The sequence below is a fragment of the Diadema antillarum genome, unplaced genomic scaffold (genome assembly GCF_040938485.1).
Source record: "Diadema antillarum isolate AM-2024a unplaced genomic scaffold, OU_Dant_1.0 seq00000830_RagTag, whole genome shotgun sequence".
Taxonomy (NCBI): domain Eukaryota; kingdom Metazoa; phylum Echinodermata; class Echinoidea; order Diadematoida; family Diadematidae; genus Diadema; species Diadema antillarum.
In genome coordinates this window covers 584,929-600,868 of record NW_027271706.1, presented here as the reverse complement: position 1 = coordinate 600,868, position 15,940 = coordinate 584,929, and the positions used below count along the sequence as shown (strand labels likewise).

The 15,940-nt window shown below is 37.6% G+C and overlaps 1 protein-coding gene across 3 annotated transcripts in view; it reads right to left on the bottom strand.

Moving 5' to 3' along the window:
- LOC139740059 (speract receptor-like) overlaps nucleotides 1-15,940 on the bottom strand; it is a 527,367-nt gene that overhangs the window by 49,070 nt on the left and 462,357 nt on the right. For all 3 annotated transcript variants that reach the window (XM_071650652.1, XM_071650650.1, XM_071650653.1), the window contains one exon: nucleotides 4,674-4,917. In XM_071650652.1, coding sequence (XP_071506753.1) covers nucleotides 4,674-4,917 — 244 coding nt within the window. The remainder of the gene's footprint in view (nucleotides 1-4,673; nucleotides 4,918-15,940) is intronic.

Below are 15,940 nucleotides of genomic sequence, written 5' to 3'. Positions count from 1 at the left end.
TTCACACAGGTATCTTAGTTGACTCAAGGAACATCTAATATCAATCTTATGTTGTGATGTGCCTTTATAGAAATGCCTTTTATTGTAATGTGCGTTTTCAACTAACATGGGAATGATGTAGTGTTCTACTTAAAGATGTCATAAACAGAAAGGAAACTGTCCGGCTATATTCAGCACGCACGTCATCTTGGAAGAAGCCCAATAAAGATGTCCAGTTTGAAGTAAACGTTACTCGTCTGTTTGACCAATTTGTCCGTTCTCAGATACACATATAATCCAATCTCAGTCTCTTTATTCATTTAAGCATAAACTTAAACTAGTTTTTCTGAATTCATATCTATAGCTATTCTTCAATCCTCCTCGATATTCTTTGCTCATACTTCACATTACTGACATTATCGATTATGTAACATGTGCCTCGCTCGTGATTTCTGTATTATCTCCTGAACTTCCTTTGTACACATTTGGTATCTCTGCTATTGTACACTGCATCTGACTTGTACCTCGCTCGGGTGATCACGCAACTCTCAAGAAGTCTGTGCCGCGGACATTGTTTTCTTTGTTTTTTTTTCATTTTTCTTTTTACTTTTTGGCGTTTATATTTCTCCAATTCACAAATTGTCATTCCTTTAATTACATAACCAAGTAAGAAATAATCTCACATCCGCATCTGGGAATGTACACCCTACAAGCAATGCTTCTATGTAGATTCCTCATATTTCACATGATTTATTGTCTTATAAGCTGTACTTGACAATTCATCCAGGCTTTTGTATTGTGATGTTTATGTTTTAAGTATTTGTTGAAATGTGGAATATGGAACAATAAAACAAAACAACAAAAAATAATCTGACAAGCACTGTTTGTATGTTACAATAATGACGTAATGGTTGAGCGATAACAAAGAAAAAAAAATCAAGAGCATCTTGAGCTCATGATACATAAGTGCTGCAAGTTTCAAGAGCTAGCAGATTGAGCTTTTAGAGATATGCTCTGCACAGGATTTACAAAGAAGGCAACAAAGATAACGAAATTATAAATTTGTACAGAAACAGAAGGCGATCTGTGAGCTGTCACGGATAACCTAATTAAGGTGAAAGATAGAAACGGTTCGTATCCACATAATCCATTTCATTAGCATAATACCAATGAAACCTTATTACGTAATGAACAAGGAAAGATCGTTCTTTTCTTCATGATTCTGTCATTCCTATGTTATTTCTTCTATCCACTCATTCAGTTACAGGGACCACAACTAATCGCATGAGTTGCACCGGTGCTGATGATAATGACGATGGCTCTAACTGTATTTACAATATCATTATTCCATACATTAAATGTGACCCTGCACCACAAAACAAACAAAAAGTCGCCAGACATGAATTTTTAGTTAAGACCATATTCTGAAAGAGCAGACTTTCAGCTTTAAAATGATGTATATGGGCAATTCCGCGAAAAATGTTACCTTTCCTAAAAATCATGAATCTGCAATAATTTGAAAAATATATGAGCTACAGGGACAAGTTTAGTATCAAATGCTAGAACTTGTTTAGTTCTTTCATTTAAGTGGTATTTTGATACAATTAAAGTATTTTTAGGCGTTCTTTTCTTTAAGAAACCCATTTTGGGGCAAAATTGTTAATAATTTTTGTAAAAACACACAATCTTTGACTCTCATTATTCCATAATTCAGAAACACTTCAGCACTTGTTTCAAAGTAGTTTATAGTTAAGAATGAACCAAAAAAAAAAAACCACCACTAATATTAGCCTTGTCTGAGATATGGACTGTGTTAAAGTCTGAATATTCGGACTTTAAAATGTGGACGAAGTTGTAATGTCCGTAACGCTAAAAATGTAATGTCCGTAACGCTACATTTGTGACTCTGTATAGTAAATGCTGAATGTGTTGCACACCATGATCAATCTACAACTTAAACAGGACCAGAGCACTCATTTCAGAAGAAAATTCCTTTTACTTAATCCTCTGATTCATAAATTTCTCAACATATCCACATAAAGGTAAAAAATCGTTTCCAAAAAAATGTAATGTCTGTAACGGCAAACGTTTTATGTAATATCTACCAAATGATTTATAGTAACTGATCAAAACTCGGACTGTTGACATTTCAGGATGACTGGGTTAGAATAAACCATGAATGGATTAAGAATGATTGTGTTGGGTTGTTGAAATAAGCCCACAAAGTCACCAAAAATTCTCTAACTGTAATGTCCATAACGCTGGAATTGCCCACAACTCAAATCAAATGGACTCTCCTAACCTATCTAAATATTGGAAAGAAAGCACAAATTCACGAAAAGTGTGAACTGAGAAAAGAGGCTCTTAAGTACAGTATCTATTCAAGTGCTTCATAATCTTTACCTAACCGCGCTGGCTGTGTAATGAATGGGACAAAAACAGGAAGTAATCCACCGGAGTAACAACAATGAAGGGATTATCAGATTAAACTGCAATTAGCCATACCTCATTAACACATTCTGTCCATAATTAATGCCAACTTTCAAAGCAGTACCATTATCCTTTCAAAAGTTATTAGAGTTGAAAGTTTAGAATGTGTACAAGTTTTTTTTTCAGAAATGAAAAGGGGACTGTAAAGACACACCGAATCACACTATTCTAACAAAAATTTTCGAGATAAACTGCTAAAAAACACACTTTCCTGCCTGTCTTATGATCCCAAATTTTAGCAAAATGTAAAAGAAGACTTGCTCTTTCAGGAAATATGAAAAAGTCAAGATAGGCTAGGTTGACCCATTTTACTTATTTTCAGTCCTCACGCAAAATCAGTGTGTGCGACTTTTTGTTCGTTTTGTGATGCACGGTCACAAATGATAACAATGATAGTAATGATAATGATAATGACAGTAATTAGAAAGGTAACAATAATAACATTAATACCAGCCGGCTTCTTACCTATGCCTCTTCCTGCCATGGGTGATGTGTTAACGGTGTTAACACTGTATTTTCTGTTCACAAATACAAGTATCCGATCAGCATTTGAGTTTCAAGCGCGTCTTTTCGGCCGACGGTTTTATACCATCGGAAAGTCACATGACGTCATCGTGACCTATATCGAATGCATCGTAATCTCAAGACGACGTCGCCTAGCCATCATGTAACCATCGTGTTGCCTTTGTGTGTCCTTCGGGTAAACTTTTAAACGAAAATTCTTGTTTTCGTGTTGCCTTCATGTACGATTCGGGTGCCATCGTATGACCTTCTGTATATAGGCATCGTTATTGCTTCGGTTGTTTATTGGCTGTTGACCAACTTTTGGACCAACTTCGCACGAAATGTGGAATTTGTCAATTTCGTGACAGTTTGATACTACCGTGCAAAATGTGCTCCTGGTTGTAAATCATCGAAGCATATACAAGAAACAACTATGAGGAAAGATTCATCTCGTATCAAAACAAAAACACCAGACTAGAGTTCTGAAGATCACACACCTTTTATTGCCATCGGTTCCGGTTTTATATGCCTATGTGGCCAATTTCCTTCTGCTTAATCATCAGCCGTTTTCTCTGCTTGTATTTCGAGCAAAACAGAAAGTGGACAGGACCACAAATGATAACATCACGTTTTCCAACTCTATGGATACTTATGTTATACTGTTGAAAATTTATCGATCGCATTTGGAGAGGTTTTCATGGTAAGATGGGTGAGACTGAGAGAGCAAGAGAGAGAGAGAGAGAGAGGGAGGGGAGAGGGAGAGAGAAACAAATCATTTCCCTGCTGATTGCTTTCCCTTTGGTAATGCAAGAAATGTTGAGTTTGCTTGCATGCGATTAAAATACGTCAGAACGTAATGTGGCAATCCACTTTTGGTCATTCAAGTCAAACCACAAGTATTTTGTTGCATCGACAGGAGTGATTTCAGTTATAAAACGTCATTATGTTATAACGCGTTTAAGGTAAGAAATGCGATATCACTTTTCGCGTGTAGGCATTAAAACATTATTACCTTTCTTACGATGTTGTTTGATGTGAATTAAACTAACATTTCTACAAAAAAAAGTGAAAAGGAAAATGCTGACACTGATACTTATGATATGCCAGGTGTGCACAACGTCTGTCACCTGGCTCAGATTCGATAATATCTGGTATTATTTGTTTTTAACTTTCTTGATGACTCGGAGACCAAAAAATTCATTTTTAAGGACTTTGTTTCTAGCAGCGAATCGCGTACTATTTCATTGTGAATGGATCTTACACATTGAAATGATTTTCAGCGTGAGCGTTATGATTGTTCACTGGTAGGTAAGCCAACCCATCTGTCTAGTACAATAAACAAATGCATGCAAACAAGAAATGGAAATAAGTTATAACTAGTCTTTGCCAGCAGATTGTATTTCAGTTAACGACTTATTCTTTGATAAAGGTTGTTCGTTTTGAAGTCCCCAGCTATTGCAAGAATTTTGACGCACAAAGAAGCTCTGTGGAACTTTTTGTATTGATTGTATTACAGTTAACGACTTATTCTTTGATAGAGGTTGTTTCGTTTTGAAGTCCCTAGCTATGAAATTTTGTTAGACTTCCCGCTTTTTTGTTACCCATTCCACACGTGGTGAGAAATGTTTTAATAAAATAAGTGGAAAATGTCAACTCACTATCAAACAGCCAAAAAGAATGTGTGAGGTGGTCATTCTCACCAGAATGGATTCCAATGCGTAGCTTTAGATTGACGTCGGGGCGGTGCCTAACCCGAAACTGTTTAACAGCATCAAGCAGGTGTAGCGCTGTGGACGCAATCTCAGCCGCGTGTTTGTTCTCGTTTCGCAGGGGAAGTCCGGAGACCAGCATGTAGGCGTCACCAATGGTCTCCACCTTGTAGACATCGTAGTAGCTGATGATTTCATCAAAAAGTGTGTAGAGATCGTTCAGCATATCAACGACCTGAGATGGCAATCGAAATGAAACAAAAAATGGATAATTTGTTTTCACTCGACTGATTTCATAGATTATAAATATTTGGTTTTCAAAACTTTACCTTTTTTTCTGATTGTTTGTATTTATCACCCTAAATGATATGTAGGTATTAGGCACGAATTTCTTTTATTTAGTGGCTATGCCAAAGAATACAAAGAATACCTATTGAGTGCTTCAACTACCGTCTCACTACAGTACATAGAGTTTCTATCATAGAGGTATTAGCTCCAGGCTTCTACAGAACGAATATTCTGAAGAGGCAGGGTGAACGCGCTGTGACTACAACAATCGTATGGCTTTAATATATTTATGTCGTATGGTTTTAATATATTGATTTTACAACGCCTACATACTCACATCAAGTTATTATTGGCCATATGTTGTCACAAAATACTGTATATTTTAAGCATTAAGATATTATTCAGTTTTGTCCGATAGTATTATAGTCAATTTCATATCTTTGTCATTCAAGTTCCTATTTCGAGGATTCGATTTCACGCATTCCACGCTCGCAGCACTAAATCAGCAATCAAATTCAAAATCTGGTCATTCGAATGCACTATTGGAGCATTCAAATTCACTGTCGGGGCATTCAATATCACTATCGGAGCATTCAAATTCACTATCGGAGCATTCAAATTTAAGAGAGGAGCACGCATTTCAGCAATGAGCATTCAAATTCATGTCAAGCTGGCGACGGAATCTCGTCGGTCATTCAAATTCGTGAATAGGTAACCATGTTCCAAATGAATGCATTCTATTTAAAAGAAGTCCTGAATTTAGTTAGTTAGTTTGAAGCCGTATATGTGTGTTATTTTCACTTTGCTTTGAATATATTATTGGGATTTCTGATGAAGATTATTTATTTTGCAGTACAGGTCAACCTTTTCAATGAAAATTTTGAACTCGGGCTTCACGAAAAGGAATATACAGGCACATGCCCCTCAGATAGGACATAAAATGGAGGTCTCATGTGTGAGAGAGTCACAGATCTTGCACGTATCAAAAAGATCCCACTTCATTTATTAATCGCAAAGAGTAGGGTGTTTAACTGGACCCCATGGAAGACCAGCTACCGCAGCTTAATATGGGCTACCCAGCTATCTTCTTAGATGAAAAATGAAACAAACAATTAAACAAGCATTAGGCACTGTATAGGCCTACAGATGAGCATAATACGGAAGGTTGATTGACACCTTCGGTTTCGACTACATTGAAACTGATAACATGAACATTGCATACGTTTTGTTTGTTGTTTATTGCTATCTTATTGGTTTACCTCTCCGGAACTATGTGAGATCATTGTGTGTCAGCTTGTCTTTAAATTGATGCATTTTCATTATGTGGTTATAGTGTTTTGGTATGTTGTCAGCATGCAGTATCATCAAGAAATATGATTAGATTGTCGTTGTGTTGTTTGGATGCACTGCTGATTGGGCCTTACAATGTAACATTTATTGAGATGAAAAACAAAGAATACATGAACAAAGAACAATGTACAACCGTTAGACAATCATAATTACACTATATGCAAGCCTTCATTGGTTTTGTGTGCCCTTTCTCCTTTCTTAAAAAAGTCTACTCCATTTTCCTCGTTAAATTGATTGCACGAAGTAGGAACTTGATCGCCTGAAAATGAAACTGAACGCTCCAAACAAGCTCATCGGGACTATCATATTGACTATCGCGTGAATTTGAATGCACGAGTAGGAAATGCAATGCTCACATTTGGAAAATGAACGTCCAAGCTCGAATTCGATTTGACGAAAACGAAATAGAACTCCCATAAATGAAATTGATCGCTCGGATTCTGAATTTGAATGCCCGAATATTTTCCCGTGCGTGCGCTGTGTGAATTTGAATGCACATTAATGAATTGGAATGACAAAAGTATGAAATTGACCGGGAAAACCTATACTATAAGACAAAACAGAAAAATCATTTAATGCTTAAAATAACAGTATTCTATGAAAACATATGGCCAACAATACCTTGATGTGAGTATGTAGGTGAAAGACAAAAACAAATCGACATGTTAGGATATGCTTAATGCAGGGCTCCACACTAACTTTTATTTTTGGTGGCCCGATCGGGCCACCAAAATCATTGATTTTTATTTTTTGGTGGCACGAAAGTAAAATCTGGTGGCCCGAAAAAAAAATCAAGAAAAACATAAGAAAAACTAAATCGGTCCTACTAAATATAGACAAATAAATATTAAGATATTAAGCATTACTGAAGTGATGCAGGTACCCATGTCTAAAATAAATAAATAGAAAATTCAATCATCTTACCGTTATTCTGAGTTCTAAGATTTAGCAAATAGGCTTATAGATTATTATAAAAGTTGATGCCTATTTAGGTGGTCAAAACTTACGTTTGAAATGAGAAAGTGGGAGCATTTGCAGACATTTATAAACATCCGACATCTGTTTTATCATTGTAAAGAGCCGAAAGTTACCGTTATTCATTTCTGATTGTAAAAGCAATCATTTATTTTTATTTATTTATTGAAAGGTTTATTTATTCATATCACATCTCGTAGCCCAAGGGCTAAATTGCGTATAATATTACATAAAATATATATATATACAAATTCAACCATTCAGACAGGTACAGAATAAAGCATTTGCACGTGTGGTAGAAATGAGTGGGAAAATATCCAAAGTACACAAATCAATAAGTTGAGCATTATCCGATATATATCATGCAAAATAAGAACATATTCCACATTTGTCAAAACAAGCAGAACTATATAAAAAAATACTGTGCCTGGTTTGCCTCTACTCCAATAAAACTACAAAACATCATACACAAGACATCAGGTTTGCATGACTGATAATAATCAAAAATAAAATAAAAATGTGATTGCACAACCCCAATATAATCATATCAACTGTTTTTTATATTTCATAACCAAATTTTATTCTAATGACTAAATTATCACATGAAACATATACCCTAGCACTCTCACCGACCCCTACAAAACCCCGTGACCCACATTCTTCTTTAAACATCATCCAAATAACAACATCAAATTCACAAAATAGTTCCTCTAACTGTCCAAAAAAAATACATAAAATCATCCAACATTTACTAGTATTTTAGCACCTTACGGAGCCGAATGTTACCGTTAATCATTTTCAAATGTAAAAGCAAACAACCGACATTCATTTTAGCATCTTACGGAGCTGAATGTTATCCTTATTAATTTCCGAACGTGAAAGCAAACATCCGCTATCATTTTAGCATCTAACCGAGCCGATTGATACCGTTAATCATTTCCCTATGTAAAAGCAACAATCTGTTATCTATTTTAGCATTGCACGGAGCAGAATATTAGCGTTATTCATTTCCAAATTTAAAGGCAAACATCCGACATTTATTTTATTATCGTACGGAGCCGAATGTTACTGCTGTCCACTTCCGAAAGTGAAATGAATCATCTGACAATTATTTTAGTATCGTACGCAGCCAAATGTTACTGTTTTTCATTTTTGAACGTCAAGGCAGACATCAGACATTTATTTTACCATCAAACGCAGCTGAATGTTACTGTTATTCATATCAAAATGTAATAGCAAATATCCGACATTTATTTTAGCATCGTATGGAGCAAAATGTTACTGCTATTCCCTTCCAAACGTAAAAGCAATCATCTGATATTTATTTTGGCATCTTCCGGAGCCGAATGTTGTTGCTATTTACTTTCGAATGTAAAAGCAAACATCCGGCATTTATTTAATCATCATACGGAGTTGAATATCATTATTCATTTTCGAACGTCAAAGCAAACATTCGACATCTATTTCAGCATCTTTCGGAGCTGAATGTTATTGCTATTTACTTTCGAACATAAAAGCAAACATCAGACATTTATTTTATCATCGTACGGAGTTGAATATTATTGTTATTCATTTCCGAACGTCAAAGCAAACATCAAACATTAATTTTACCATCGAACGCAGCTGAATGTTACTGTTATTCATTTCGAAATTTAAAAGCAAACATCCGACAGTTATTTTAGCATTGTATGGAACAGAATATTACTGCTATTCACTTCCGAACGTAAAAGCAATCATCTGACATTTATTTTAGCATCTTCCGGAGCCGAATGTTATTGCTATTTACTTTCGAAAGTAAAAGCAAACATCCGACATTTATTTAATCATCGTACGGAGTTGAATATCATGAATTGTTATTCATTTCCGAACGTTGAAGGAATCATTCGACATTTACTTTACCATCTTCCGGAGCTGAATGTTATTGCTAATTACTTTCGAACATAAAAGCAAACACCCGGCATTTATTTCATCATCGTTCGGAGTTGAATATTATTATTATTCATTTCCGAACGTCAAAACAAACATTCGACATTCATTTCAGCATCTTCCGGAGACGAATGTTATCCTTATTTATTTCCGAACACAAATCAAATATCTGACATTAATTTTAGCACCGTATGGAGCTTAATCTTACCGTTATTCATTTCCAAAAGTATAATCAAACATCCGACATTTATTTTAGTATCATACGGAGTCGAATATTACCGGTATTCATTTCCAAAATTAAAAGCAAACATCTGACATCTATTTTAGCATCTTACGGAGCCGATTGTTACGCTGTTCATTTCCAAAAGTAAAGGCAAACACCCGACTTTTTTTGGTGGCCCGATCGGGCTACCAAAATCTTTATTTTTGAAATTTTGGTGGCCCCGGGCCACCGGGCCACCGTTAGTGTCGAGCCCTGCTTAATGTCACCACAAGACGTTTGATACACAACATATGTAAATGATCTAATGTCGTACACATATCACCTCTTCAAAGAATATGTAAATTGCAATGACGTCATCTGCATTGTATTATGCATACATTCAAATTTAATTCCCATAAAATTTTGATTACTTCATAATAATGTACGTATTTATATATCCTTTTTCCATAATTCGTATATATCAGTGTTTGTATCTTAAACATTTGTAGTTCCGAATATTTCCATAATCATATATTACATGTAATATTTCAACATAATATGTATTCATATACTTCCGTAATTCATAAAAACCACTGTTCATATTTCATAAATCTTCTGTTCATCTTCAAGAACAGAAATATTATTCCTCATCTTTCCCTCATTCAATTCCATTTCAATTTCGCCCGGTGAAGCTCAATGCGTTGAAATCTTATGTTTAAAATCGCAAATTTTTATTAAGTTACGAATGCTGGGATCAAATTTGGTATGGTTTTCAAACACATTTCTTGAGATGGTATTATGTCATTCAAATTCGTATACTGTTGCATTTGCTTTGATATGAAGGACACACCAGATATCTAACAGTGTGACACATGCTCTTTCAATTTTGATCAGTAATTGCATCTTGTGTTGTATGTGTGGTGATACATTGTGTTTACAAAGAGTTTTTTTTAAAATAAAAAACAAGAATGTTGAAGAGTGTTTTATTTATGCCTATTCACTATGAGAATGTAATGCTTAAACTGCATCTTTGTTCTTGGAACTTCGCTTCAATTACATCACTGTGTTACTGCACATGTTAGAGTGAGCATATTTCTGTGTGTTGGTAGAGTGGATACGTGTGGGTGAGTAAGTGTTAGTGGGTGAGTAAGTAAGGGTGACGTAGATGTGCAGAGTAAAACGATTCCATTGTTTGTATGTTAAAATGGTGGTTGTTGCAGTGGTAGCACTTGAATTTCCATAAACTTACAAATATTTACGATGAAACGAGCAAAAAACTACTTAAAGTATCTGAGAATGTCAGTTTCAAATTACAACTTTGTTAGCCATCAAATCCTGGTCAAGCAAAGTTATATTTTTCGGGTACACGAGTCCGACACCCATGAGTAATACACCTCACGAGCTCGACGCTGAGCGAACTAAGTAGACGTCGTGAAGACGTCTCCGAGGCCAGCTTTAGACTGGAAGAAGTCTGCGCAAAAATCGAACATGTTGATTCTCTCTCGTCCTTTTTGCAAGAAAAGTGATTTGGATTTGATAGGCCCTTTTGACAGAAAACATGCATTTTATATCTATTTTACTTAACTATTAAGCAGTTGGATTATAGTCAGCCTGATGCACATGGTGAATGTATACTTCGGCAAGGCTAGATATAAGCGGTGGCCTTTATTTTTCGGGCCACCAAATTTCATTGTCGCGCTGCCAAAAGCAAAAATGAAATTTTATGACTTTTGCCAAAATAAATGTGTCGAGCCTTTATTTTTTTAGGCATGTGAAAACTATCAAATGATAAAAGATGGATTAAGGCCCTTTTGCAAGTAAGCTCTTGATATACATTAATGGTGAGGTGTATTCATGACAAGACTTGTGATTGGTCAATTTGGTACCACGTGACTTAAATTGATTCCGTTGCAGTGCACGGTGAGCATACTAATTTTGTATTTATTGTTTATATTTTCGTACTGTTGCGCAGTAAATGGCGTACAGTGGCGTAGTAGTGTTGCGTATTTTCTGTGCATACACCGACGAATAGTGTGTGTTGTTACGTGCTAGCAGCGTAGGCACAGTGTATGTAGGCAGCATACGCTCGACGTCGAGGGGGTTTCACACCAAGCTTTGCGTAGAGTTGCGTAGAGTTGCGTAGCGTCTACGCCGAAATTACCTGCGTACTCATGAAAAATAATCGTGATGCTACGCGTAGGACTGGCGTAGTCCCGGCGTAGTCCAGGCGTAGAGTTACGTATGGTTGCGTAGGAAGCACGTATCCGCGTAGCGTATTTTGCGTATAGCGGGCGTACAGTTGCGTATATATACGTAGGCCGGGCGTACAGACCGCGTAGAGTTGCTTGCAGTTGCGTAAAGTTGTGTACCGCCGATTTATTTGTTTGATTTTGTTTGATAGATACTTTATTTTCTGCAAATCTATATACATAAGTAAATTTAAAACACAGTCGTTTGACTTGCATTAACAACGATATGATAGGAAATTAATGATACAATATACAGTACGCATGTCTATGCTGCAGGGATTACAATAACAATTGTAATTAAGAAGCAATTATAACAATTGTAATTAAGAAGCGATTTATTAACAAATTAATGAAACTGCGGAGCTACTTCAGCACATTTAGCCTTCTGCCTTTTAGTTCACTCTTGCATGCCGTTCGAACACGTAGCACAATATCACGGGGGAGGTTATATCCTTTGCTAATATCTTCAATTCCTCAGCATTTTGGACGCCCTACAGATTCGCATCGCAGAATGCGAACGTTTTCAAGAACGGAAAAAGAGAAGAAAACGAGCTATTGCAACAATGAGAAGGAGAGTGTGGGTCAAATCTTGGATCCGGCGTTGATCCATACATCCGCAATATGAACAACTGATGAAAGAACTGCATGCCGAAGATTTTTCTTCATTAAAATAATCAATTTTATGCGGATGGCGCCACAGGTATTCAATTAACTCCTGACACGAATTGCACTGAGAATTACAAAACAAGATGCCAACTTCTGGAATCTTTGGAACCTGAAACCTGCCGTAACTTTAAGGTTTACAATACCTACAAGACCCTACAATATGGATTTCGATTTGCTTATAAACATGTTGTCATCAAGGAACCTGCAAAGACCTGAAATTTGTTTTATAACTTCAAAGGTTTCTTCAGGCTAGTAACTGATCAGTGTGAATCAGTGGAGATGCTGGGGGATGATTGTTCAAATCCTTGTGGGATTCGTTTAAGAGAACATTATATATCTATTGTTGTGTGAAAATTGTTTGCTTCAGAATGGTCTCATATTCAAGTAACGTGCAGTTTAATATTTCCAGGTTAGCATGCCTGTACAGTATCGGGGCGATCGCCCCGTGTTCAACCAGAGCCCTTTCAAGACAGCCATTAAGCCATCAAACTGAACCTCCCTGCGGCAGACCCCTGCCCCATGATGACCATGCAGCCATTTGACTACTTCCTTGTGGGAGATGCTCTTGCGCTGAGGACTTGGCTGATGAAGCCTCTGTCGTTTTGTGACATGACTCACCAGCAGCGAGTCTACAAGTATAGGCTTTCACGAACCAGACGGGTTGAAGAGAATGCGTTTGGGTCTACTGGTGATGGCGAATCGTCTGCATTTTGATCACTAGATGCATGTACGAGCAGGAGAATTCTTGTTCCTACCACACCTTTTGTTCTTCCTTTTCGGCATTTTACAATTATTACGCCTACAGAAAGAAAAGTGAAGTACAAGTCTCGAAGAGCACAGGTAAGTAGGCTATACATTCACCAGCAATTCAGAGTCTAATGGAATGAATGATATCAAGCAGTTTTCTAACATGGGTCAGGCATTTGAATGCCAAATCTGCACCTATAATAATAGGCTACGCAACTGTAAGCAACACTACGCAAATGTATGCCAGGCCTACGCAAGTCTACGAAAATGTACGCCAAGTCAACGCAAGTTTACGGAAATGTCTACGTAAAAGTACGCAACACTACGCCACGTCATACGCGAGCATAAAAAGTGCTCTGGTGTGAAAGGGGTTCGGTGGCGTACTGTTGCGTATAGATGGCGCACAGTTGCGTAGTGTTGCGTAGACTTGCGTAAAACCTGCGCATCAGAGCTCTACGCGGAGGGTACGCGAAAAAATTAAACATGTTTAATTTTTTGCGTACATCTTGCGTACCTATTTTGCGTCCCTCGGCGTCCTCTTACGTAGAGTTGCGTTCTCACAGCGTATAGTGGCGTAGTGTTGCGTAGTCACTACGCAACACTACGTAACACTACGTAACTCTACGTAAAGCTTGGTGTGAAACCCCCTTTAGAAGCGCGTATATACGTAGCGTATTTTGCCTATAGCGGGCGTAGAGTTGCTTACACATACGTAGGTTGAGCGTACAGACCGCGCAGAGTTGCTTACAGTTGTGTAAAGTTGCGTACCGAGGGCGTATTCATAAAATAATGAGACTGCAGAGCTACTTCAGCAGAGCTTTCTGCTTCTCAGTTCACTCTTCTCTGCTGTTCGAACAGGTAGCTAAACGTGATGGGGAGGTTGAATCCTTTGCTAGTGTCTACAATTCTTCACCATTTGGATGCTCTAGAGATAGTATTCACAGAATGCGAACGTTTTCAACGAGAAAAGGAAAGAAAACGGGCTGTTGCAAGAATGAGAAGAAGGGTGTGGGTCACTGCATTCCGAAGATGTTTCTTCATTTACCAATTTCATGCGGATGGAGCCACAGGTATCCAATGAACTCCTGACACGAATTGCACCGAGAATCACAAAACAGGATACCAAATTCAGACATTCTTTGGAACCTGGTTTGAAACTTGCTATAACTTTGAGGTTTCTAGCCACTGGCAATAGCTACAAGACCCTACAATATGGATTTCGAGTTGCTCATGATACTATTTGTGAGTTTATCCCCCAAGTGTGCCAGGCAATAATTGAAGAATTATTTGATGAAGTTCGCATGTGCCTAGATACTCCAAAGGGATGGAAACAAGTGGTTGAAGATTTCTACAACCATTGGAACTTTCCTCACTGCGTTGGAGCAATAGATGGCAAACATGTTGCCATTAAGAAACATGCAAAGACCGGAAGTTTGTTCTACAACTACAAAGGTTTTTTCTCCATTGTCCTGCTGGCAATTGTAGACGCTCACTACAGGTTCATGTATGTGGACATTGGACAGACTGGCTCTGGCTCTGATGCTGGGGTGTTCAATCAGAGCCCTTTCAAGACAGCCACTGAGAGTGGGAACCTGAACCTGCCTGCAGCAGACCCTCTGCCCCATGATGATCAGCCACTTGAATACTTCCTTGTTGGAGATGACGCTTTTGCGCTGAGGACTTGGCTGATGAAGCCTCTGCCACTTCGCAACATGACTCACCAGCAGCGAGTCTACAACTACAGGCTTTTACGAGCCAGACGGGTTGTAGAAAATGCGTTTAGTCTACTGGCAGCAAGGTTCAGCTGCCTTCTGGTCACTTTGCCTCTAACTCCAGAGAGAGTCATCAAGATTACCCATGTATGCTGTGTCCTACACAACTTTCTTCTGTTCAGAAACCCTACAGCTGATGTAGCTACACTTGATCAAGAGGACCAGCAGCACAACCATGAAGTAAATCCTGGTTCATGGAGACGGGATGCACATCTGCCAGACATGGAACAACTGTATCGTGGCAACACAAGCAGAGCAGCAAAGGAGCAAAGGAACTACCTCGTGGAGTATTTCAACTCGCCTGTAGGCAGTGTGCCATGGCAAGATGAGATTCTGATAATTCATAATTAGATCAGTGTGACTGAATGACATTGCAGTAGCTTCCTCTACCTTGGGCATCGAAGCCACAATTAACATTTTGGAGACAATATGGCTTTACCGACCTTGTTTGGTGTGTATATGCTATTTCATTTGAAAGTAGTTGTTGCCTTTCCGTGAAAGCACACTTGCTTCATTGTGAATAAATGCATAAGGATTGAATTTAGTTTGTTTCGACTTTACTTTGTAGCAAACTGTGCTACTTACAGAGAATCTTACAAGTTATATTATTATTTCCCTTTTTCTTGAAGTACATGTGAAAAAGTAACAGCACGCAAAGGGGTCCCGTTTGATTGTAATCAGTTTCATAATAATTGAAGCAAGAATTTTCCTATACAATACAGCAGAAAAGGAGCAAATGAACTACCTCGACGAGTCTTTCAACTCGCCCGTAGGCAATGTGCCATGACACGATGATATGTGCTGATGATGAATAATTACGTCAGGATGACTGAACGACATTCCTCTATACCTTGGGCATCGAAGCCACCAACAACATTTTGGAAACAATATGTCTTTCACCAACCTTGTTTATTTGAAAATTTACAAAGTAGTTGTTGCATTTCAGTTAAAGCACACTCGACATTTAAAGCACAATCATTGTGAATAAATGCAAAAGGATCGAATTCAGTTGTTCAAAGACAATAGATTTTAATTTGTACAAACAAACTGTGCTACTTACAGAGAATCTTACAAGTGATATGA